This window comes from Falco punctatus (assembly GCF_963210335.1).
Source record: "Falco punctatus genome assembly, chromosome: 11".
In the NCBI taxonomy this organism is placed as follows: Eukaryota; Metazoa; Chordata; class Aves; order Falconiformes; family Falconidae; genus Falco; species Falco punctatus.
This window is the reverse complement of record NC_137591.1, coordinates 30,357,550-30,382,182: the sequence shown is the minus strand read 5'-3', so window position 1 is coordinate 30,382,182 and position 24,633 is coordinate 30,357,550. Positions and strand designations below refer to the sequence as shown.

At 38.3% G+C, this 24,633-nt stretch overlaps 1 protein-coding gene across 5 annotated transcripts in view; it reads left to right on the top strand.

Moving 5' to 3' along the window:
* RABGAP1L (RAB GTPase activating protein 1 like) overlaps positions 1-24,633 on the top strand; it is a 254,528-nt gene that overhangs the window by 158,324 nt on the left and 71,571 nt on the right. For all 5 annotated transcript variants that reach the window (XM_080407559.1, XM_080407558.1, XM_080407560.1 and 2 more), the window contains exon 18: positions 13,273-13,314. In XM_080407559.1, the coding sequence (XP_080263685.1) occupies positions 13,273-13,314 (42 nt within the window). The remainder of the gene's footprint in view (positions 1-13,272; positions 13,315-24,633) is intronic.

The window sequence follows — 24,633 nt, the reverse complement described above, 5'->3', positions numbered from 1 at the left end:
CTAAATTATGTAGAAACCATGGTTATATCGAAGAGATGATGTTCGGTGAAATGTTGGTTTGATTTTAAAATTAGAATTGTGGATTGCCTCATTCATTGCTGAGGGATCTAATTAAGAATATCTGATGCACACATCTGTTCTTCATTTAATTTGTTAAATAATTTATTCGAAGTTAGGAATTCTAATTTCTTAAAGATACCTAGTAGTAAAAGCCTAGCAGGCTTTTAGAGGGAAAGCTCTCCAAATTGTCTGATTCAGAGTGCCCAAAGACAGTAAGGATATTGCGTGTTGCTTTGATGGCGTGGTATTAAACAAACAGTGAGAGGTGCCAAGCAGCACAACTGAATAAAGCTCTTCCCTTTTGTTTTTTACCACTGTTCCAACTGAGGAACGCATCACTGCAGATGCAAAATGGTACGTTTCTGTATTGCAGATATATCTGCACTTCCTTTAAAAAACCAGACAGAATAGTGATAAGGCTGGAATGTTTATGTTGGTAAAATACTAGTGCTTCCTTTTGTCACTGGGAAATCAGGACATCCATGGAATTAAACCTGGTTTTGAACATGCTAGTGATTTCCCCTCTGATTTACATCAATCACAAATACCAAAAAATATAAATAAATAAAATAATTAAGAATTTTAAATGCAAAGGGTTTCATGAGTACAAAACACTGTTGACTGTAGTTCATTCTGTTAATTTTTATTGGGAAGTATTTTACTTGTGAATTTTCAGGCTCGTTGCCCATGCCTTGATAGGATTCATTATTAAACCAATATGGTTTACCACTCATAACTCACTATTTTTTTCCTTGAGAGTATTGTTTCTTCTGCTTATTGGTGCACAGTTATAAAAAAGAGGTAGGTTAATACCACCAGGTAGCCAGGTAAGTGTGAAAGTTAGTAATGGTGAAGTGTTTTCACATTTCCATATAAATAACTGAGCTTTATTTCTTTCACAATGTCGATGATTTTAAGTAAGCAAATAGAAGAAGTAGAAAGGTTGCTAGTTTTTCTGCTCTTTGTCCTCCTCTTTGGTCATGCAGTAGGTGAATGCAATCCCTTGATCACTTTTCAACTGTTAGCGAGTTAATTTTCAGAATGAGCTGCTGGTGTGCATTTGATCATTCTTTGTCAGTTCAGTTTATTACTTCATTCTGACCTTGATGTGGAGCTGCACTCAGAAATGACCATTTTAAGAGGTCGCTTGTCAAAAAGTACAGAACATCTTTTCATAGTGGTGATTATTGTGATAGCACTGTAGTTACATCCTGTCTGAAGCTCCTGCACTTTTTGTTATATTAAGCTGGATGATAAAATATGCTGAAGAAGTCTTTTAGTCATGGTTAATATAGATTTAATATTTAGAATGAAAAAAGAAACAACTCTTAAAACATTTGCATTCATCTCACATCTGGCAGTGTTTATCTCGGCATGCCTGAAGGGATTACTCTGGGCACAAAGGTGAAAGAATCCAAGGAGAAAGTGGGAGAGTGCAACACTAGAGTTGGCTAGAGCAAGGGAAACTTGTTAGCATTTGCGGAGGGTAATCACATAAAGTTAACGGAGCCTCTTTTACAACAGCTAAAAATAAACCAGAAATGGTTAGAAAATGGATTGCAAGTGAGAAGATACTTGTAGACATCTTGAGAAACAGTGGGGCAGTGTGAGGCAATGGTATAGACTATCAGGAAGCTGTTCCTAAGATTCATGAGTCAACTAGGCTGAAGTAACAGGCGCTTCTGAGATTTTGTGGGAGGAGTGTAGATTAAAATCATATTAAAATAAAAATGTAGTTGGCCCTCATCATAGAAGTAAAATCTGAAGGCTTATGGCTATAGAGTAAGAAAGAATCTATTCCTTAATGGAGGACTGAAATCATACTGTGAACCTGTCTGTCTGGTCAGCCTCCAGAAGGAGGAATGAAGCCGTCAAAACTAAATAAATAAATTTGTCTGCATTAAATTGTTCCTTACTTTATCTCTGAACAAACAGCATGCCTGTAATTCCAGCAACTGGAAGGAGAAAAAACAGTTGCAGCTGCTAACAGTGGAACAAAAAAAAAATCCTGCAAAAAAATCCTCAAAAAATCAAGAAGCCTTTGAAGTGTCATATGTTTTTAAAAACAAGCTTCCAGCCTTCTCATTAATTTGTCATAGATACAGATGAATTTTAAATAGCCTTCAACTTCCTTCCTGACTGTGTTTTCTCCACATCCCTGTCCTGTCTGTTGTTGACAAAATGTTTACATCCTATGTAACTCCTTTATGAAAGAAAAATACTAGGGGAAGAAAAACAGATAAAACCATTGCTGAATGGGTGCTGCCAACTAGTCATTCCAAGGGAGCTTCTCTGGAGTCCATGGAAATATTTGAATTATGGATGAACACTTCGTGTCAACCAAGAGGTTTTGTATGTGCTTCGGTTTTTTAGGTTTTGACTGCGGCTGGAAGAATGAAATTGGTCTTTACAGATACTCTTTAACTCTCAATCCAGAGAGGAAAAATACCTGTGGGAGATCCTGCAGTTTCGCCACTAACCAGGGAAGGTCATGTCCTTCTCTTGCACGCACAGTGGGACAGCAGCACAAGCCGGGCTGTGGACCTCCTGGGCAGGAGCATATCCTGGGAAAAAGTAGCTAAATTTATGAAGGGAATTAAATTTTATGGAGAAATTTTTAAAATTCCATCGAAGCAAGTGACATTACACTCCAGGTCTTTTCATCGTTCTCATGTTAAATATGACTTGATAGAAAGAACAGTTTTCTTTAAATTCATATGGATTTGGGACTTGCCATGGCTTCTGTGTGATTCTGAGTTCGTTTATCTTGTTGTCTTCCTAAGACCTTTTGGTGTTTTGTTTCTTTAAGTTGCCTCCAGGCTGTTGAGAATGTGACTCAACTGCCAAATTATCTACATTTCCAGTGGCCATAGAATATTGTCTCAGTGACTTTGGGACAGAATCCATCATCCATCCTCATCTAAACATAAAATATTTTGGAGTTCTTTGTCTTTCCTACAACAGAAATTTGAGGAAGATCTTGGGCTTGCAGGCAGGTACTCCATACCATGGTACATACTATAAGGCTTGACTACCCATTATAAAAACACAAACATATTGATCTAGTTGAAACTTTTCATGTGATTACAGCTAAGTGCATGTTTTTGTCTACATAGGTATATTTTAACAAGTCGGTATCAACTGAAAATCTTTCCACAATGTTCCTTTCAGGTGCCTGTTTCAAGTTTCCTTTGTCTCTTCCCCTTTCACGATTTCTGTTTGCATTGAAGAACAACTTTGTTGATGAAAGTCAGAGTTGGTTTTGGACATGCCAATCTTATTTATCAATATGACATTATGTTACTGACCACTCTGAGCTTGCTCTGCTTTGCTTTGCTGTCTCTTTTTGTTCCATCTTAAATTATTTCAAGTCATGCTCAGAAGTAGCGACTCGTCTCGATAAAGTGCATGTTGCTTAGAGCTGTCCCATGTGCAGTAACTGCACCTGGGTTGTACTATAGATTATCAGAGAGTTGACATTTAACTTCATTTTGCATCTTTAAATGTTCACTTTAAAATGAAAATGTGTTTTAAAAGCACTAGATAAGTTACCTTAATTAGGCATTTAGAAGAGGAAAAAAAAAACCAAACGAGTTGACAGACAAGTTTTAAGCATTTTTAAAATTTTCATTATTTTTTCCTATTTAAAAAAGAAAATACTGTAACTGGTTGTGATATATACAGTACTGCCAAAACTAAAGGAGGGTCCGAGTTCAAACTGTCAATTCCATTATTAACCTACAATTTCAAGTTGCTACTGGTCACCTCTGTTTTAAGTCGATTTGACTATTTTTATGTGCGGTTCTTGTCGATATAAAATACTTAAGGATTATGGTTTTCTCCTTTTAAGAAGTATATTAAAAAAACCCTACTACATGCTGCCTTTTCTGGGCTGGTACAGATATTTTTGTATTTTAGTGTCAGTAATTACATAGTCTTGTTACAAAAATTAATACTTTGACTACTAAGCTGCTGCTCTGTGATCAAGACTGAATAGAAGGGGATGCAACTGATTATCAGTTTTGAATAGGAAATAATTTAATGTGTCGTAATATAAGTAATAACAAAGAAGTGAAACTACCTTTCACAGGACCACATAGCAGCACAGTGGAAGAAGTGCGAATTGAAAGGTAGATAGCATCATTCCTTAGTGTTTGTTTGTCAACTAGAGCTTTCCAAACTTTGTATGAAATAACTGTTATAAGAAGTTTTGAGAAACTGTGATAAAGAAGGCCAATGGGTGTTTTTAAAAATCTTTTACTATGTGAATGACTTGGCGCTAGTAAATGCGCACCTATTGATAGTAAAAATGTGGCACCGTGTTGAGTAGTTGTGGTTCCTAGGAGCACTGCTTCATAATGAAATAATGAAAATCTTAGAGGAATTATAACTATTGGCGCTGAAGATTTGATGTCTGTCTTATGTGCGTCTTGCTGAAGAATGGATGTGCCAGGAAACACTACACCGTATGGTATCCCTCAGATGCTAAGACCAGTCATCTCTGTATGTTAGTACTAACTGAGTAGTAGATACCATAATAGCCTGCTATTTTTTATCTATCACTGTCAGATACTTCTGTGATGCCTTCCACAGAGTTGAGAAAGAACAGATTAACATTTTAATTTGTTAAACTTCCTCAGGAATTGAGTCAGGAACAAGCCCACTTCCTCTTTAAATCTGCACTCAGGTGAAATGTGAATTAAATAAAAGATTGTGTACAGTTACTTATCTTCTGTAGATCTATAGGGGAAGAAAAATTGAACTTTTTGGAATTACCTATTGTTGACATATTGTCTATGTTTATTAACCCTTCCAGTTATGAATGTTTTAATAGAACTTATAAAACAGCAAACTGGGCTTGCTAGAAACAAGATCTCTTTTAGTAAGAGCATATTAAAAGCTAGGCTTAAATTCTGAGTAGGTATAGGTCTGTGCTAAAGCTGCTTGCATTATTTCAGTACTCTTTGCAGAAGTAAAGTCAGTGGAAAAGGGAGTGGGTGGGTGTGTGTGCGTGGGTGTGTGTGGGTTTTTTTCCTTCTTACAAGGACAGGAGATTAGACTTTGGCATTTGGACTGCCTTTCCTCCTGTCCATTGCTCTTTCCATTATGCCTGCGAGGGAGCTAAGTCTCCTCCACTGCTGTTTCATGTAAAGACACTGGAAAGGATTTCTTTCTGAGACTGCTGTAACTAGCTTTTAATTAATTTAAGAAGAAAGAGAATAGGTTGTCTCTCAGACTCCAGATGGAAGACTAGAATTTGAACATCCATGTCCAGTGGTAATGCTTGTTTGCTACATTCAAGCATCTGTTGACATGTCAGCCATTATAATCTTTTAGGTTGCAAAAACTTGAGGTCTGCAATGGAGTTAGCTCAGGTTTCCTGGCTGTGGATGTGGATGTTTTGCTTTTATGTATTTAGATGAGTTATTTAAATCCAAGCTAAAAGTAATTTCAGCATAATTTATTGATGACTACAGCTGTATTCCACTGTGGGGTTTTTCCAGTTTTAATTTCAGCAGAAATTAAAGTAAAAAGAAAGGAAAAAGGACGTAGTATTTTATTGTGTCTGATGCATGAGGAACTTTTAAAGCCTTTGTTGAGTGTATGCTTATAACATTGAGATTATAATGATAAAGAATTTTAAGTTTCTTTCAAAGTGAAGGTCATAAGTACTAGGTGTTTGGATATAAAATTTCAATTAACAATAGAAATTATGTAATACCATGTTCTGTATTGCCACACAGACAGGGGAACACAAAACGTTCTATTTAATTCTAAAGCTACACAGAGTTTATAATAATTCAAGCCTGGACTGAGGAGAACAGTATTTTAATAGAGTACATCTGAGAGGTTCTTGGAGAGCCACGAGGTTTAGCATAAGCATAACCCTTTACGCTATGTTGTCCAGCTGCTCCTGTGAGCATCCATAATTTATGTGTCTTCCATTCATAGCTGCAGCTTGTTGATCCCCAAAATAACAAAGCTGCAATAAATGCTCACCATGAGCAAAGAAAAAAGAGTCTCACAACAATCTGCAGTTCAAGATAACTTATGTGAACAGGAGGTACCTTTTTGGTGATGTTAATAGATGTTGTGGTCCTGAAATGTTGCTTCTGTTTCAGAAAATGTTCTAAGGTACCGGTGACAGTCACCGAAGATGAGGGACCTGTTTGAATGACCTAGCTTGCACCTTAGAGGGAAGAAGCATCTAATGCGATGTCACAGTATGGCTCTGAGTTACTTTCCCAATTGCTACTGAAATATTTTAGCCACTTACTAGTTGATGTTCACTTGGCTGATTTTTCTAGGAATACAGTAAATTTCCATAATGCTTACTTAACACCAGTGCCATCTGCTGTATTTGAATAACAGCATATTCTAAGCAGTCTTGGCAGTCCTCAAAAACGCTTCAGAAATAACTGAAAGAAAGTATCACAAATGGGAGAGTGATATTCCGTGAACAAATCCAGGAAGCTAAGCTAATTTGGGGACTGTTTTTAAAAAAGAGGATAGCACAGTCTGCCTGTGCCAAAACATTTTCCATTACTTCGTGCTTGGCATCTTGAGGCCGTACTGAATTTTCTGAGTATGTAAAATCAAAACGTGAACTTTGCATTCAGGTGGCTATCGGAAAGGAAGAATGAATGTCAGAGTGTAGAGGGACAAGGGCCAGGACTGTGTGGTGGCAGAGAAAGGGCGAAGATGGGGAATGAACGCTGGGAAAGAGATCAGAGCGCAGGGAAGCAGGACATGGATTTAACAGGGGCAGGCATTTGTCTTTGTGTTATGTGACCACATGTGGAGGGGGAAGGAGGCACAGCTCTCTGTCACGAGGCGTTCTCAACCCCTCATCTTGTCTCCTCTCAAGGAAATTGGGATCAGGAAGATTCCTGCTCCTCCAAGCATGTCTAACAGCCATTCCCTGTTCCCCATGAGAGCTGGAGGACCTGTGTTAGCTACAGAGATACAAGACCTCTGTGTCTGTCCTCCTTATATGTACGTGATACGGCCCTTGATGCCTAGGCCCCTTTCTTCATCCCCATATTAATCAGGTTTGGGAAGAGGGAAAGGATTGTCTAAACCCCCTGTAATTTAAACTTAAACTTTGGAAAACCAGAATAGTAATGTTAGTGCCCATAACCAGCTGCCTGTGAATTAGGAACATGCCACTGCAGAAATACCCGAAGGCAGGGAGCAGTTTGGTACATGAAAATGAGTTCAGATTCTGTGGCGGTAATTTTTATTCTTTGAAAACAGTCACAGAAGCTGGAGACAAAAAAGCGCTAATCTCATAGCACTCTACCTTCATTCAGCCGTAGCAACATCTCAGCAGCAAATTATGTGAAAATCACCCAAAACATGTAAACATTCACTAGAACTTCTAAATTCCATTCATTTTTGTTGAAAGCAACCAACCAAACAAAATTTCATATGAAATCATACTAATACAGGTTCATGGTTGCCTAGTAGTAGTTATCATGTGCCTTTTCATGCTGCAAAATACACAAAGGTGGCACAATAAATGCTGAATCCCATGGTGCCATTTTTACCATCTCTCTGGTACCTGCTTACCTAATAATTGAGTCAACTGGTTTTAATTTGGTTTGTGTATTAGTCACAGCATCATCGTATCAGGATGGAGATTGCTGTGGTTTTTTCTTTCTTGTGTTGTAGCATTTCCCAGTGTGAGCTCCTGTGGTAGGCAGCGTGTATGGAGTCACTGGGGGAAGCCCAGTCTAAAGAGTCCAACTGTACCTCATATGTTAGCAGTAAGATCTCTATGCAGTTTGATTTTTCTTTTCTTTTTTGCCTTTTCTCTCTCTAATATAACTGTTAGTAAGAAAGCTGTATCTGTTGCTTGCTATTTCATGTTGTGCCTTATTTGAGTGAGTTAACCTTCCTTCCCCTTAGTTGTCATTGAAATAGAATGAATGTACAAGCTACACAAACTATCCGAGTAAAAGATGTTAATTAACATGTGTATCCCTGCAGAGCATGCTCCGAGTCTGTTACTTACAAAGAGAAATCTGAGCTCCAGACCATATATTTATTTTGTCAGCAAATTAAATACGTTTGTGACATTCCTAAAGTTTATTGTGTGTTCTCAACATATTACAGTTGCTAAATCAGTATTTTGCTGGAAACAATCCAAAACATAAATAGAATTTTAATTCTTCTTTAGAGTTTGTAACCCCAATTACCCTCTGCAGCTCCTTTGAAAGAGTATGCAACTGAACACATAATTATGAAACACTTTTGAATTATGAAACAATGTCAAATTAACTTCAGTTGAATAGCTAATCTCTCTTTAGCAAAAAAGGAAAATTCAGTTATTAGAAAGCTGGAACAGGTTAACTGGTTTTCCTGATGGCATGGCATGTGAGGCTTGAGACTTCTCTGACCTTAAGGAGGTGCTCAGTTGACTTTCACATACATCTGCTTTACCTGGTGCTGAACTTCAGAGAATATTGCATCGGTGTCTTCACTGTTTTCTTCTACATGTTGTGCGTATCTAGGAGCAAAACCACAGATAAGAACACTGATAAAAAAAGTGAATTTTCAATATTTTTTTTCTAAGAGATTCACTTCCTTTTGTTTGTGAAAATGATGCAGAGGGTATTGCCATGTAACCAGAGGAAGGTCCGTTAGGTCACCTTGGTTGGAGGGGGAGAGATGCTAGCAACCACTATAGCCTACCTTCTCCCAGAGGCTTCCGGCATTGAAGAGAAGCTTTAAAATAGGAGCTAAATTCCACAGTCATCCCCTAGGCAGATGTGGTCCAGATAACCACGTGATTAAATCGTTTGGCCTAACTCTTCTGTCAGCTTCATGCTGGGCTGTTGAGCTTTGCTAGTAGCAAGCGTTAGTTTGCTGCCCCCTTAACTTCCCTTTTTCGGGTCTCTGGGTAGATGGGCTGGGTCAGATGGGTATATGTGCTTCCTCCCTTCCAAAGGAAGCCACAGGCATCCTGTCTGTCACAGAGATCTCATTAAAGACAAACTGGATCCTGCAAAATCAGATCTTTACCATTTGCTGTTCTTTGTTCCCGATCTTCTTTTCAGGCCTTTTCAAAAGTCATCTTGTTTCAGAGTGCAGAGGGACTCAAAGTGAGGACCCTTCAAAGAGGGCTTCTATCTGCAGAAGGAATCTTGGCTTCAGAGGGAGTTAAGGAACAGTGAAAATCTCTTGCTAGAAGAGAGTTAACATAGTAAGATTAACACTTACTTTAAGCCAGTCTTAATTTCGTGCATGTGTATCATGCAGTTGAAGTGTTTCATTTTTACAGTCTCATGAGATACAGTTTCACTATTTTGCCCGTGAGAATGTTACCTACAATCCTGTTGGAAATTAGGGTCTTTTGGCCATAAATAAATAAGCAGATGCTTCCGTAAAGCGCAGTCTAAGTGAGTTAAATGGTGGTTTACTGGATGGTGAGCTTTCATCCCAGCACTATCGTCCCAGTAAGTACAAAGGGTTCTTCTGCAAAACGATGGTCCTTCTTCTGAAGTAAGTGCTGTCCTACGCAAGTCGTCGTAAAGCAGAGCACGGTCAGTGTGGCAGGCAGCAGGCGCTGGAAGGAGGCTGGAAGGTGGCACAAACACTAACATTTTCCTTTTCCTGACCCTTATCTTACCCTCGTGACTGCAGAAGTCGAGGGTTGTCTGCTTTGAGACGAGCCTGTTCCTTCTCCAGAACTGCTGAGCTTAATGAGCTCTCTTAAAATGCTCTGGGCCTCTACACCAGCTTAAGAGAATTTTTAAATAGCACCTGTTGGAAACCAGAAGATCCTGTGCAGATGCTTAACTAGGCAGATAAGCCAGGCTGTCATAGAAACTGCTAGCCTTCTGCAAAAGGCTAGTTAAAAGCTCCGAAGAGAACGATACCCACATGCCTTGTTTCTGGGATTTTTGCCTGTGGGCTTAATGTCTGTGCAGGCTGCACACTCCTCCTGCATTTACTCACCAGCAGCAAAGCCTCTCAGGTTGAAAAACACGGGAACAGCAGCATCATGGAGAAGCAATATGACATGATGATAAGCCCCTACCCATTCCTGTACTCTTGTAACAGTTCTTGTTTAGTAAGTGTATATTTTTACTTCTGTCTGTTGTATATTAACCCCCCCAAGCGTTTAGGCAATTACAAACAACTTTCACATTTGCATTTTTTTTAAATATTAAGATGAGATTTGCATGACATTAAAGCATTTATTTCAAAGTGCCTAGTTAAACATATGACCTTTGATTTTAAAAAGTAATTATCCAAAGCTTATTTCGTATGGGCTCCCTTCTCTTTCCCCCTTGTGGATGATTTGTATGTACTTTCATGTTTCCATTATAAAATTGCTGGAGGGATATTGCTAGCAATGATTTATATGTCTGGTGCACATTGGTATTTTTGGTCCTTCTTCTAAAATAGATGGAGAAGTTTAAGCTGAATCTTATAAATCAGTGTGTGGTAAATGAAGTAGGATTTTAAATAAGAGATTGGGGAAAAATGAGCTGAGCCTTCTTTTTCATAATCATTAAGCTTGGCTATGTCAGAATAGTCTTGCATGCATTAGGAAAAAAATAGCTCAAGTATGTGGATCAGTGGGTATAAAGTGCCTTGTTACGATGGGTAGGTAAGGCACTGCATTTGAAATCTAAAGCATCTTGCTGTAAACCCAAACACGAGTAGATGCCTTACTGTAGGTGGCCAGATGACACCTCCAGTCCCTCAGCTGTCGGGGGTATGTTAATCCTTCAGGTCCAGCAAGTCCAGGCTGGTCAGTGTGGAGCTGCAGCACCTGCTGCCTCAGGTCTGAAATACCGCCTGGATTTGGGGGTTCCCTCTCCTGCTGAGGAAAGAGGGAGGTGCGGAATGTTTTCTGTTCCCAGGAGTAGCAGAGTGCCACTCAGGACAGCTGTATAATGAAGGTTTTTAAGTTCTTTTGGTGTTCTGATTTTAGGGGGCTTGTGTGTTGTCAGTAATATGAGGGAGTCTGTCCGCTGCCCTTTGCCCAGTGGGGCTAAAAAAAGAGCTGAAGATTCTCAAAGCAGGAGGAAAACTATTCTGCTGCGTTTGCTATCCACGTGAAGAGTGATCCTCTAGGAGGAGTACCAGGAGAGAGTCTGATTAGTTTGAATTCAGAAGTGATGTGAATTTTGGGCAGATCAGAAAAAAATTATATCGAAAATAAATGAAAACTGGTTTGGTTTTCTTTTGGGGTTTTTTTTTTTGGTAGTGTCAGAAAATACACAGGATACTAATTCCTCAGTAATCCAACAATTAGACAGAATACTCCTACTCATAAAATAACAAAATCTGATCAATCAGTTAAGAAGAAAGCACAGTGTTTGTGATGCCTTGTAGCAGTGTGTCTCCGGTTTGTAGGTTGTATGTTCACAGCAAATCCTCTCTCTTGGGAAATAAAAGTTGTTGATGTCATGACCATGTGGAATGATATGTTGACTTCAGGTTGATATTTGGAATAAAACTGAGAGTACTATGAACTTATTTTGCTGCTGGTGGTGCTAGTATTATCAGTGTCATGACTGAAATTCACAGATAGACTTTTTTTTTTTCTGTTAAAAAGAAGTATAAAAAGCGAAGTAACCTTGAAATATTTGTTCTATTTGGAAGAAGGGTTTCCTGTTGATGAAGCCAGGTTCAGTCCTGCTACAATTGTGACCTCTAGTGGAAAAAGTCAGTTTGATATAATGATTATGCGTCAAATTGCAAATTAATTCACAGAGTGTTGCAATATTCATTATATCTAATGTCGTAGCGTTTCCAAGACTAATTAATGGTACCTTCAAGGCACCATACTACCCATGTAAAAAAATGCAATTTCTTCTCAAGAATACCTCTGAACAGTCTCTGCAGATTTTTATGAAAGCTAATTTTTATAGAAATATGATCTCAGACTTCCAGTAAGAGAATTGGAAAAATATGCAGTTGCAGAAGCAGAAATTCATTGGAGAAGTTTCCCTTAGAAAAAGTCCTGTTGTTATCCCACAATGATATGTATTGCAACAACAGTATTCCTTGTGTGCAAATTTTTAGGTATCAGCTCTGAAAGACATTATAAGAAAAGATTTATCATGACATTAAACAAGCAGGCAAGAGGATTTGTAAAATACAATCTAGGAAAATAGTCTGAACACAAAGTACATAGTACAAGTGAGACTTGCATATGGTATTTTTCATTATTTCAATGAACACAAAGCTCTTTATAATCTTAAATAATCAAGATATGTAGGCTACAGACAGGAGAGGCGCTTCCAGCAGCAGAGGCAATGTGTGCTTTGCCAGCAAGGCTGTCAGCTTGCATCCTCTGGCCTGATCTGCCCCTGGCTACTTTTCCAAGCAGGACCCCAGGAGCAGTTTCAGTTAGGCTGCTCCAAAGGAGCCTCATTCGGGGTACATGTTCCCCTTCCCTCTGCAAAAATCTCCAAGTCTTGATTGTCAAAATAAAAAGACTTTGAACAAAAGCAGAGGAATGCTATTTCATATTTTTGTATGCAACGTAAGTGGAAATGTAGCCTTTTTCACCCCTCTGTGATCAGTTACATGAGTGGGTTTTACTTTCTTTGATTTTTAAATAATTTCACATCATCACTGTATTTTTCGCTGAATAGATTTCTGTACACTTGTGTTTCCGGCTTTATCAAAACAGAAGGCAACTCTTTGATACAGACATCAGCTTGCTTACCTTTGAAATAGTTTGGACTTTTGGTTAATAGCAGCGAAAAAGGTGTATTGTGTACTCGTGGGGTCTTTTTTCTTTCATTTTGGTTCTTTTTTTACAGTTTGAGCATGAAAGATTGTACATGGTTAAACTGAGCTAAGCTCAGTTACTTGGCAAAAATGCTATCAACTAGAATGTTTATTGTGGTTTTTTGATGCCCTGCTTGTTACAATATTTTGCACTGCTCGTGAAAACCAGCATTGACAGGTACTGAAACGATGTAGGGATATTCTGTCGCATCCATAGCACCTGATTAATTGAACAGTAACATTCCAAAAGCTCCAAAGAGCCGTCTTCTTCCCCAGCCGGGAGTTTGGAACCTGTGCCTTGGGGCTTTAATGATGAACTTTGAAGTGTAGCAGGGAAGAGGGAGGCATTCCCCAGAGACTGGCAGCATCTAGTTTTGACGCTACATAGTAAGTAATAGGGAAGAGAGGCTGGTATGCTGGGACTGACTGAAGTATTTTTCTTATTATTTTCAGGGTATGAACATAATCTTCCATGTAGCCTTGGCTCTCTTAAAGGTAAGTCATTGATTAGAAGGGGTTTGTTTGTTTCTATTTTCAATGTTATTAAACTGTATGGAGTATTTTCTTAGCTTAATATATCATCTCTAAGGGAACAATAATAGTGGGGCTTCTGGAGGAGAGAACGCATGACAAATATTTATTTGGATAGAGATATCTTCAAAATTGTACTTACAGTAGGTCTGTTTCTATTAAACTTGATCCTGTCACAAAGTTCATGGAACAAGGAGTGCAGTCTAAGGATTTAAAAGTCTCGTGTAATTACTATTAAGAAAACAATTCTGATTCACAGCATATTTATTTTGTGGCTGGGCTCTTTATTATAAATATTCAAGATGCATGTCGTTGAATATTATTTGGTATTGAATGTATTTGTAATGTTAAGAGAGGAATGGAAGTCTTTTATAATATGGGGAACTTCTATCTTTGGCTTTGACACAAAATTTACCTGAACAAACAAACAAACAAGTAAACCTTTAAGTAAAGCATTGGCCCTTTTGATGCCAGTGAGATAGCTCAAAGTTAACTTACATCAACCTTCACAATTTGGCTCTAGTTGAAATCCAGTACAGGTTCAGGCATGTGGTATGGAATTTGAAATGCCACCTTTGAATTCAAATTATATCCTTGTCAAATAATTAAGGCTAAGGCTCAGGGTAGAGCAGCCTGTCACTCCTAACACAACAGCCCCATGACATGTACGCTGACTAGTATCATGAGGCTGTTGCTAGTTCTCCAGTGGGTTTTCCTTATCATTTACCTTGAAAAGGAGAACAACTACTGGTTGAGTTACTCAGTAAAGAGTAATTTTCAGAGATTCAAATTCTGTGGCAGTTTTACAGAAGAAGTGCTCCATGCCAGGAATATATGTATGCTGCTGCTGTGAACAGAGCAATTGGAAATTTCGGAACACATATATTTTCACTTGAGGTAGGGTAACTTTGGCAAAGTACTGCAGTGTAGGTATGAGACAGTATTTAGCGTTATGGTAAGGAAATGTCCAAAATAATGTGTTTGACACTAACAGAGTTAATGTGTCAAATGGGGCTGTGACTTTCTGCATGAGTATATATATTAAATGAAGTTGCCTATAAACAGGAAATTTCTTCCTTGTACGTTTCCAGGGAAGTGCTCCTACACAAATCTAAATTTGTAAGAAGGGAGGAGGGAGGTGTGTGCTCTTTTCTTCCTGTTTCATATTTTATTTGCAACTACGGGGGCTTGTTAATGTTCTGGTTTTTAAGGCCAGTATGGATAAAGGGAAATCTAGTAGGTTATGGTGTGATAGTGAAGAAGTGAAAGCAAGCATCCAAGCAGCACCCAACAGGTACGCTGCCACAGTAGTAGGTTCTCCACAGAGGTAGAGATACTAGCTTATGGATCTTAAAACTGAAGAAGAAAAGGAGAGGAGTACTTGGACTGAGCTGAAAATAGCTGGCAAGGTTTCTGGGAAATGGGAGCTTAGTTCAGTTCGGTTGTGAAGGATGATTTTGAGCCCGTGGGGATGCACCCAGTGGGCTGCTTCCAGCTGCCAGTGGTGGGAATGGTTGAACTGAGGTTAGCAGCAGAACAACTATTCAGAAAATGTGATGATGTTGGAAAGGACTAAAATCCTTAACTCACAGATGTCATACAGCACATAAGGATTTTTTTTGGTGTTGAATAATTAGCCCAATTTTGTATTAAGAGTTGGTTTCAATTCTGCTTATAGCAATTCTTCTTATATATGCATATATTTGCAGTAGGCTGTATCTGCCTGCTCTGGCAGTAATAGGCTGTAAGTGGTAAGGGAGGTATAATCCTGGGAAAGTATTTCTATATTGCAACCAAAACCAAGTACAAAGAAAATACAGGAAAGACAGACAAGATTCTGGGTCAGAAACACTCACATCCGAGCACAGTTCCTTGGTGGTACCAAGATGGAGCTGGTGATTATATACAATTGAATTAACGTTATGATTTGCTTTCAGCAGGAATTGCTGTTCCGTTAGGGAGGAAAATAATTTTCTACTCCAAGACCTAAAGTAATTTTTTTCCTATTCAAATGTGTTCATAATCTTTCCTAATCATTAGAAAAATCATTAGAAAGTGATTTAGCATACAGGTCTTTTTAAGTTACAGAAACTGAATGTGCGTGCTGCAGAACAACCACTTTAAAAACTGGGTTTCTGAGCTCTTGTCTCTCTCTGATTCTGAAGCAAACTAAAACAGCCTCTAAGGATTTGTTCCTTGTTAAAACAGAGCGATTATTCTCTCATCCACAATCTTTTGGATTCTTTTTAATTTGGACGAGGGAATCCTTCGTCAGTGGGATATTGAGTGTTTATTGTGTAAATGCCGTTTTGCTCACTTCCTTGTGAAGCGTGTGCCTCAGTCCCTCATTAAATAGCAACAGAATAAAGCTTTTATCTTGAACTCCCTTCTACTCAATGCAGTTTCTCACTGTTACAAGCAGCTGCTAGTGTTCAAAGCGAATGCTTGTTAGTTTTGAAATGACAGTACTACTTCTGTGACCAATTACCCGAGACACCTTGATGCAGTAATCTTTGGAAGATAAACATGTATTTAAGACATGAGGGGAATCCTTCCCTTTCTCCTAGTTCTGAGTATGATTGTGGCAATGAATAGCTAAAGCTTTGTGACCTCCTATGGAGGCCATAATTTGCAATAGGGCATTAATCTGATTTCTTATAGAAGGAAAAGCGTGGTCTTTTTTTCCCGTAGCATCCAAATGTTACGCTTTTTAATGCATGTCACTGCTTTTCGTGTATTCCACAGTGCTCATCAGCCAGGCTCTCCAGCTGGTGGCACTATTTTACAGGTTGAAATTAATCACTTTGTTAGGTCATGGAGAGACTGCAACTGAATTAACATTTAGTAAACCGAGCTGACGGAAGATTGAATCCTTCACCTTTCATTTTCTGAGCAGCAGAAATACAGTGAAGCACTGGGGTGTGCAAAGAACCCCAGTGTTGAAAAAGGCAGAGTAGAAAACTGGTTTAGAGCAACTCAACAAACAACGTCGGTATTTTTATTTTTAAAATCCCAATTAAGACCGTTAATTATGAATGATAAAGGAAAATACACCATTCCAGTGCCAGCATGCTTTCTGATCTATTTTGTCATCAGCTAGTTAGTTTCTTAGTTGGAAATTACAAAGTAAGCATTAAAATCTTCATATGTGCTAAGAAAAAAATATCAATAATAAGCTTTCTTTCATATTGTAATATTTTGGTAATTATTTCCTTAATCCTCTGATTGTGCTACCTTAGCAAAAACAGCTAAACACGTGCTTTGTTTTTGAATTAGCTAACTGAGGCAGACGTCAAAACGTGATTGTGGACAAATCGGCCTCTAGATTAACTACTGTTGTAGTTGCTAACTGCTGAAAAGGCAGGGAGGAGTACACATGCAGGGATGAACCACGGGGGTTTAAAATGGGTCCGTATCCCAGCTTTCTTTTTGAGGGTTCATCTACTCATGGAGTGCAATTTGTAACAGCTCTTAAGGTCAACGCTTAGGTTGTTGAGCTTTCATCTGGCTGACATTAAGGACATGTTACTTAATGCCAGAGAAAAAACATAGTTTTGAACAGGAAGATGTATAATATTCCAAGTAAAATGGGTTGAAAATAGTGAGAAGCAACGTGTTTGTTACTGCTTGTGTTTCCCAGCCAGTGCGTTATTATCTTACAGAGTTTCACTTCAGTACCTATGTTACCTTAAAACCAGTACTTCTGTACATTGTTCCTTGAGCTCAGGCAAATGCAAGCAGCATTTCTAACGGTGCTTATGAGTTCTTACACTTCTTCTCACTGCGTGTTATCGAGTGATAACTGTCTACTACACAAACAAAACAGTTGTGTTTCTCGGTTATTTCTGTTGCCACCTTTCGGTCTCAATGCTGTTTGTGTCAGTCTGTGCCCAGCAGATTAGGGAGAAGCATACTGGTTGTAGTGGCGGGGACAGCAGATGATGCTATTAATTCAAGTAGTTGATACAGAGGCTCCCTAGATTAAAACAAAAAAAACAACCAACAAAACAAAAAACAAACGAAACCCCCCCCAACAAAAACCCAAACCAACAAACTGTCAAACCTACCTATAAGGAGGGTTATTTTTTATCTTTATCTTTTTCCGTATTTGGACTGCAAAGGACCTCCTGGGCCAAAGAAATGCACCTCTGCTATATGATGCCATTATGTGACACAGCATCCATTTCATAAACTAGTAACAGCAGCAATATTGCTGATGGAAGGCCGTTGCCCTTATTCCAGTTTAAATTTATTACTGATCATTTTACACTTATCTACTCTTATATCAGCATTGTCCTTTATCTCAAATAGTCCATTTCCAACGACACTCACACTAGTGTTTATCACCTTTAAGTATTTATAGATACCATTCATATTGTTTACTAAATAAACCAGTATTTTTAGTTTTCTTGAACTCTAGAGCATCTTAATAGTTCTGTATCTCCTCAATTCTGTATTCTTTCTAGAGGTGAATGACTGAATCTTTAAGAGAGGTCACAATGTTTTCTGTGTTAATGTATTTCCATATTTCTAAAAAATCTACTGCATCTGAGAACTATGAGGGCTGTTTGCATGAAATAGTATTCATGACGAATGAGCGGGTTCCACAAATACTGTTTCACCACCTGAAGTTTGGGTTTGTGTAAGAGCACAAATTTTGAATAAAATTATGATGTACTTCTGTATACATTTTGCATTTCACTTCTTGATGAATTTGCAATAGTGAATTGCAGGTTTTCTTTTCTCACTTTCAAGACATTATCTTCTTTGGATAGACATCTGACTTCACCTGTCTTGGATTTTGTCCATCCATCTCCTGAATTACTGCTTGCACCCACCCAGAACTTGGAAATCAGATCTGAAATTTTGTTCTGTGTTGAAGACGTAGCTGAAAAATCTGTGCTTGTGAGAAGTGTACATACCCAAAGATAGCCAGACCCGTCATCTGGGTTTGTGCAGCTTAGATCTTGCTGGTGGTGGGTAAGTGACACCTCTTCCTTCAGGAAGCTGTGTTGCTTGCAGCATAAACTGAAGTGACCAGTGTGACTTCCCTTGAGATATGTCTCACTTTGTCACCTGCTTCAGAAATTATCACTTGCCACAATCTAGCCTGGGGCGTTCGTGTTTTAAAAAGTAGTGTATGTAGTCTTTTAAGAAAACGAAGGCAAAAGCCAAAGGGTTCAAGTCGTAACAGCAAGTAAGGAAATAAAATATATTGGTTAGATGAAAACAGGCCGTAGAGGAGGAACAGTTAAGTTGAGCAATCATACTCTTCCACATCTTACCGAAAACTTGTGTAATCTTACTGGCTAAACTTCTGAGGATGTCAGTGAAGACTGGACAGGTGCCCATTTTAGGTAAAACTTGCATATTGTCAATGCAGATAATTTAAAAATGTGGATTGTCTTTCAGTCGGGAATGAAATTGTGATAATTACTGTAACTTTTTGAGAGGTATCACATGAGAAGTTCACTGAGTGTGTAGGTAGAGGTACTTAGGCCTTGTATCCAAGAGTTATTTCGTTCTCTCTCTGCATACAGATGCTGTTCTTTGCACTTGCAATGGCTTGAGGAGCCTGAACTGATTGTTAAATTGGCACTGCTTTAAGCCAAGGGGTGGGTGAATTGACATGCAGGCTTCCTTTCCAACCTAAACTGGTTTTGAATCTAGGTGATCTGGTTTAGTCCACTCTGTAAGTGCATTAAATCTTCAAAAGACTCGTTTCAGGATAAAACAGAAGTGTCCACATTAGAATATAAGGAAAAATAGATGTTCTTTGTATTTCTACTGAAATTTTTTTTAGCTTCTTTATGTGGCTGATCCCAGGATAAGAGCTGAAGCTTCTGGTAGAGAAGATCCTAACTCTTTGGTGCCAGGGATCAGAACCAACTGTTCTGTTTTCAAAGCCTTCTCCATTAGGTAGAGGACAAGAAATTCAGTTTTCAAGAGGCTCTCAGACTCTGTTTTTATATTTCTAGTTCCTAAATTGAGGATGTCCTTAAACTGTAGGTTTTGCAGGGCTGAAGAATTCCTCCCCGACACCCGCACCCCCTACCCCAAAAACCAGTATGTGGTGACTGGTTGGAGATTATCTCTTTCGAATGAAAAATCTGTGCCTGAAAACTTCCAAAATCATTCAACTCCCAGACTGCTGATTTCCCAGCCTTAATATAACCAATTTTCTCAATGTCCACATTTATCTGCATGCTAAAACTCCATCCTGTCCTGACTAGTTACTTTCTTAGCCCATTTGATCTCCTCATGCCTGAAATTGGTTAAATTTCTATTAGGTGAATGTTCACCATAAATTTGGAATTTTGAGGGAGGAGACATTCTCTTTTTAAAGGAATAGAAGACTGAATGCAGAGAAGGTAACAAAGAATTTGTTGGACTGCATTTCTTTAGCAGCGCCGAACCCTGATTTATATATTGATGACACCTCCCCATTATATTGTCTGTTTGTAATTTCGAGATGTTGTAAACTGAAGATGGTGTTTTCAGGACTGCATACAGTTCTGACTGATGCTATTAGTTTTTGTTATTTATTATATTTTATTATTTTTTTAATATTTTGTATATATGTGCCTAGCAAATCGTGTGACCTTACGGAAAAATTGTTTCTTAAGTATGTAATTGAAGTAAATAAAAACGTAAAATAGTTATTCCAGGTCAGACTTGTAGGCTTACCTACCCAGTATCTTGTTGCCAATAGTGGGTACATAGGAAAGACTGTAAGAAAAGGGCAATAATACTCATAATACTCTTTCTTCCCCTGCGCCCCCGGCAATTTGTGTCTTGGAGACTCTGAGAAAGAGGTGGTGTCTCACATTTAATAACTCTGTATGATTTGTTACTCCAGGGGTTTGTCTGGTGACTTTTTGGACACAGTAAACTAGCAGCCACAGAGATTTTCTCAGTTTATCATTCTGTTTGCTTTGAACCTGTCACCTGTGAGTTTCATGTGAGGTTCCTGTTTCCTGTGTTGGAAGGCATTTTGGACAGATGGTACCTCTTCATTTTCTCCACACCACTCATGATTTTATAAGTCTATATATCCCTCATCAACAGTCTATGTTCCAGGTATAATAATCTTTGTTCTTATTATTTGTCTCCACATTTGGAAGCCTCTGATGAGCTTATTCAGTCTATAAATACTTTACTGTCTCTGTTATCTCCTTTTTGAGATGGGAGGACCAGAGTAAAGCATAATATCAAAGATTAAAACACATGGAGTTATACTGTAGAATAATGGCATTCTCTGTTTAGATCTCTATTCCTTTCCTATTAATTCCTACTATTTGGTGTATTTAGTTGACTGCTGCTGTGCACTGAGCTGATATTTTCATAAAACTGTCCAAAGTGACTCCAGGTTTCATTCCTGAGTAGCAATTGTCAGCTCAGAGTCTATAATTTATATATAAAATTGATAACTGTTCTCCATATGCATCAATTTACATTTATCTACATTGACTTTCATTTACCGTACTATTGCCCCGTCATTCAGTCTCTTACAGTCCTTCTGCAATTCTTTACTGTAAGCCCCTGTCTTTAAACCCTGAATAATTTAGTAGCACTTGCAAACATTGTCACCCCGTGGTTCACCCTCTTCTCCAAGTCATTTAAGAACAGACTGACCAGCGAGACGCCAGCACACATTGCTGGTGGAATCTGCTATGGAAATTAATTTTTTTATCGTGTTCTCTCTAATAATGGTAAAAATGTAAACTTCACTAAATCCAGATTACCGTTGTAATTAGACCTGAAGAACAGAAAGGACAAAGTAATTTCTGATAAGGTAAGAGGTGAGGTTGTTATGGTGGGCATGATGTAACGCAGATGGATTTTTCAGAGCTGTTCTGGTGCAGAATTTTTCTTATCCTTTTACAGAAATAAACTTCAAAGGGAACTTTCTTTTTTGTTCTTCCAGTATTACAGACTGTTCAGCTTTTCAAAGTCAGTAATTTTTGCCACTAAAATGTGAAAGGCGATCCAATTTGTTTCCTTTTTTTGTTTTTTACAGTTGACATAGAAAAGAGAGATGCTATCATACATCATCATTGATCAATTAGGAATTGATATAGCAATTATGAAAATGTTTAGTTTATCTGAGTAGTGACCTTTCAGTATTGTGCCCCATTATCGTAAAAATTTGATATTCTTGTCAACGCAAAGTGCAGGATAGGAGACGAGACCAGTGGTGGTTTTGCAGGAAGGACTGGGGTAGAAGGAGGACACAAAAGGCTGGGCTGCTTGCTCAGGGGGAACGTGGGCAAGCAGCGGGAGCAGAGAGGGATGAAGGAAATCTGTAGTGCTCCCATAGGGCCATCATTTTAAAATAATGTCAGGTGGGCAGGTTGCCAGTTTTTACAGCAAGTGGTTGTGCCTTGTTCAACATGCAAGTGAGAATACTGTTACCTGGGAACTAACCCACTATGTATACCTTAAAACTAACATGTTTGTGTTCAGGCTCTGTGCATTCTTGGCAAAATATTAAAGATAGAAGATAGAAAGATAGAAAATCTAAAGGTAGAGGCTGCAACAGTCCTGATGGCACATACTTTTTTCCCTATAGAAAACAGAAGAAGAAGCACAAAGCTCCCACTTCAACTGTCATAAAATGATAGATAGAAACCCATCATTTGTCGTGGAATTCCATGAGCCTTTCCCTAATATTTTCTCAGGTTTTATATACAGTTATTTATTTATTTATTTGTTTGTTTATTTATTTATGTTCTGTAGTGTTTCATATGTTCTTCTAATTTGGTATATTTTAAAGTATGGAGATTTACAAAGGACTTACCAAGATCCTTGGTATCTTGCTACAAAATTCAGAACATACAGGTAATTTCAACTCGCATCCTATATGGTTTTATTTGCTTAGAAAATATTTTGCCATTAGCCACTTCTTCTCAGTTCATTGGGCATCAGCTGTGTACGTCTGAGCAGAACTGAACTGCATCAGTCCCATGTGAGTAAACATGGATAGGAAGGTCAGAAACAGGATTTAACTGTACTTAAAGACCAGATGGATAGTCTGTGACATGGAAATCAAAGCACGACTAATATGTGTTCATCCGAAGATATTCTACTTGCTGTACCAGTTACTGCCTTTTGAGCCATTTTTAGTTTTTAAGTTCGCTTCAGTCCGGCCCTTCTGAAGAAGGCAGGACAGTAATCTAATGGCGTGGATGAGAGTAGTGAAGTTTACATGAAGGGAAAACTGCAGTTCCTGGTCGGACATGCATTAAAATAACATATAGTGTTCATTGAGGATGTGGAAGTATTTAAGAATGGTAGGGAGTGTAAAAAGTCTCTAACTGCACATCTGAATGACAGTTCACTGTTAAGCTGTGTGAAAGGAGCTCCTGAAAAACACAAAGTGTTGAATTTCAGCTGATAATTAAGGTGTAGGGTTTTTTTTATTTTAGAGACCTCTTTTTAAACAAGAAATCCAGGCCTAATGTAAAAATTGTAATGATGGTAGTAGACTGCATCTCTTGGGAAGCTAATCCTGTAGTTAATTTTCCTCTTTCCTAAAAATTTACACCTTATTTATAACCTGAATTCATCTGGTTTTAGCTTCTAACTATTGGATGCTATTATAACTTTCTACAATTAAAGACTTTATATAATGATCACTTCATTTTTCGTAAGCCTAGGCCTTGCACAAAGTGAACCAAACCTGAATTTCTATAAGGATGAGAGTTAGCTGTTAGCTTATTGAAGTCTGGTATATGCAGGGAAGAATTTAAGGCTTTTGACATGGATGGTGGTCTGAATTCTCTGACCTCTTTCCTGTTTTGCCCACAAGTCACCGGTGACTGCTGGTTCACCTCTGTGCTTCTAGTCAGTTCTGTAACTTGCCTCCCAATCCATGCAGTATAATGCTCTTACTCCTTTTTAACGTTTTGAGCAACGTTTTCATTCACATGTGGAATGTGGAAGATAAAACCTGATGTTTCTAAAATACCACGTTTACCAGCATGTGTTTAAATTAAATGGAAACACTTAAGAAATTCAGAAAAAATACGGAAAGCTACTCCCTTTCCTTTGAAACGTTTCGCCCTACAAACATAAGTCTGGTTAGTTGATAATTTAACCTGTGATGTATAATTTAGCAGCATTGTGGTGTTTACCTATATATTTAATAACAAAATTCATAATAAACCAGAATCTCTGTAACTGCATGCAGAGAGGTTTTGGAAAGTATAGGAGAGTTCCCATCACAATCTTCACTATAGGCTTAACCTGGAGTTGTTGCTTGTGCTTTTGTTCTTGAGTCATGGCTTCTCTTGTAAAGGACCTCATAAATACCCCTCATCTCAGGACTGCTGTAGCCTCCACCTCTTCAGAACCTTGCTCTGTGGACTGATCCGTACGGAAGATTTTTATCTGCAAAACAGTGGTTCATAACCTGAGACACTTAAATCAGCTTCCAGAAGACCACCTGTATTAAACAGCTTATCCAATACGGCGCAAAATTTGCAGGTGCTTTAGTTGACTTAAACCCCATGTCACCAGAGGGTAAGTGGGTGAGGCCTCATTGTCATCCTCTGTCATCTTTGACCTATGACTTCTGCTGGTTCTGCTTTAACCATTTTCCCACCTGCTTCGTGTGTCACCATGAGCCAAGGTGACCTCTGTGGGTGGGACTGCTTTTGATAATAATGTCCTTTTTAAAAATAATAATAATTCTCATCCAAGAGAATTTACTTATATTTGAAAGGAGTCCACTATGGGTGGTATGTCAGACTGAATGCAATTAGTATCTTTTTCTAATTTTCTCTGCTTTTTGTAGTACTTGTCTAGTCTTGTTCACGGTAAACATGTTTATTATCTCCATGCTACAGATTTTTGCTTGGCATTAGTATTTTAACTAAATATGTTTTTTCTTGACATGTTAGACATATGATATTTAGAGCTATATTTGCAGAAGTGTTTGCTATTAATGTGTTTTAGATCCATAGAGCTCCTCGCAATATTTTAAATTACCACCTTTCTGTATGTTAGATGTGTATGGAATGTTAGTGTCTGCTCTAATGGGAAATGTGTATTGTTCTGTTACGTAGCCCATTTTATAACTAGGCAATTCGAAAATGAAGCAGCATAAAAACGTACTTTGTAAAATCCATGAAATGAAGTAATACCTGCCAGGCTGTCTTTACCCAGATGGCAGAGGCACCTGGCCAGTTCCCTGCATGGGAGCAATGTGAGGCAATTTAAGGTGTGACATCATAGCATTTTCCTTACAAGTGTGCAGTTAATTTCTAGAATCAATTCAAA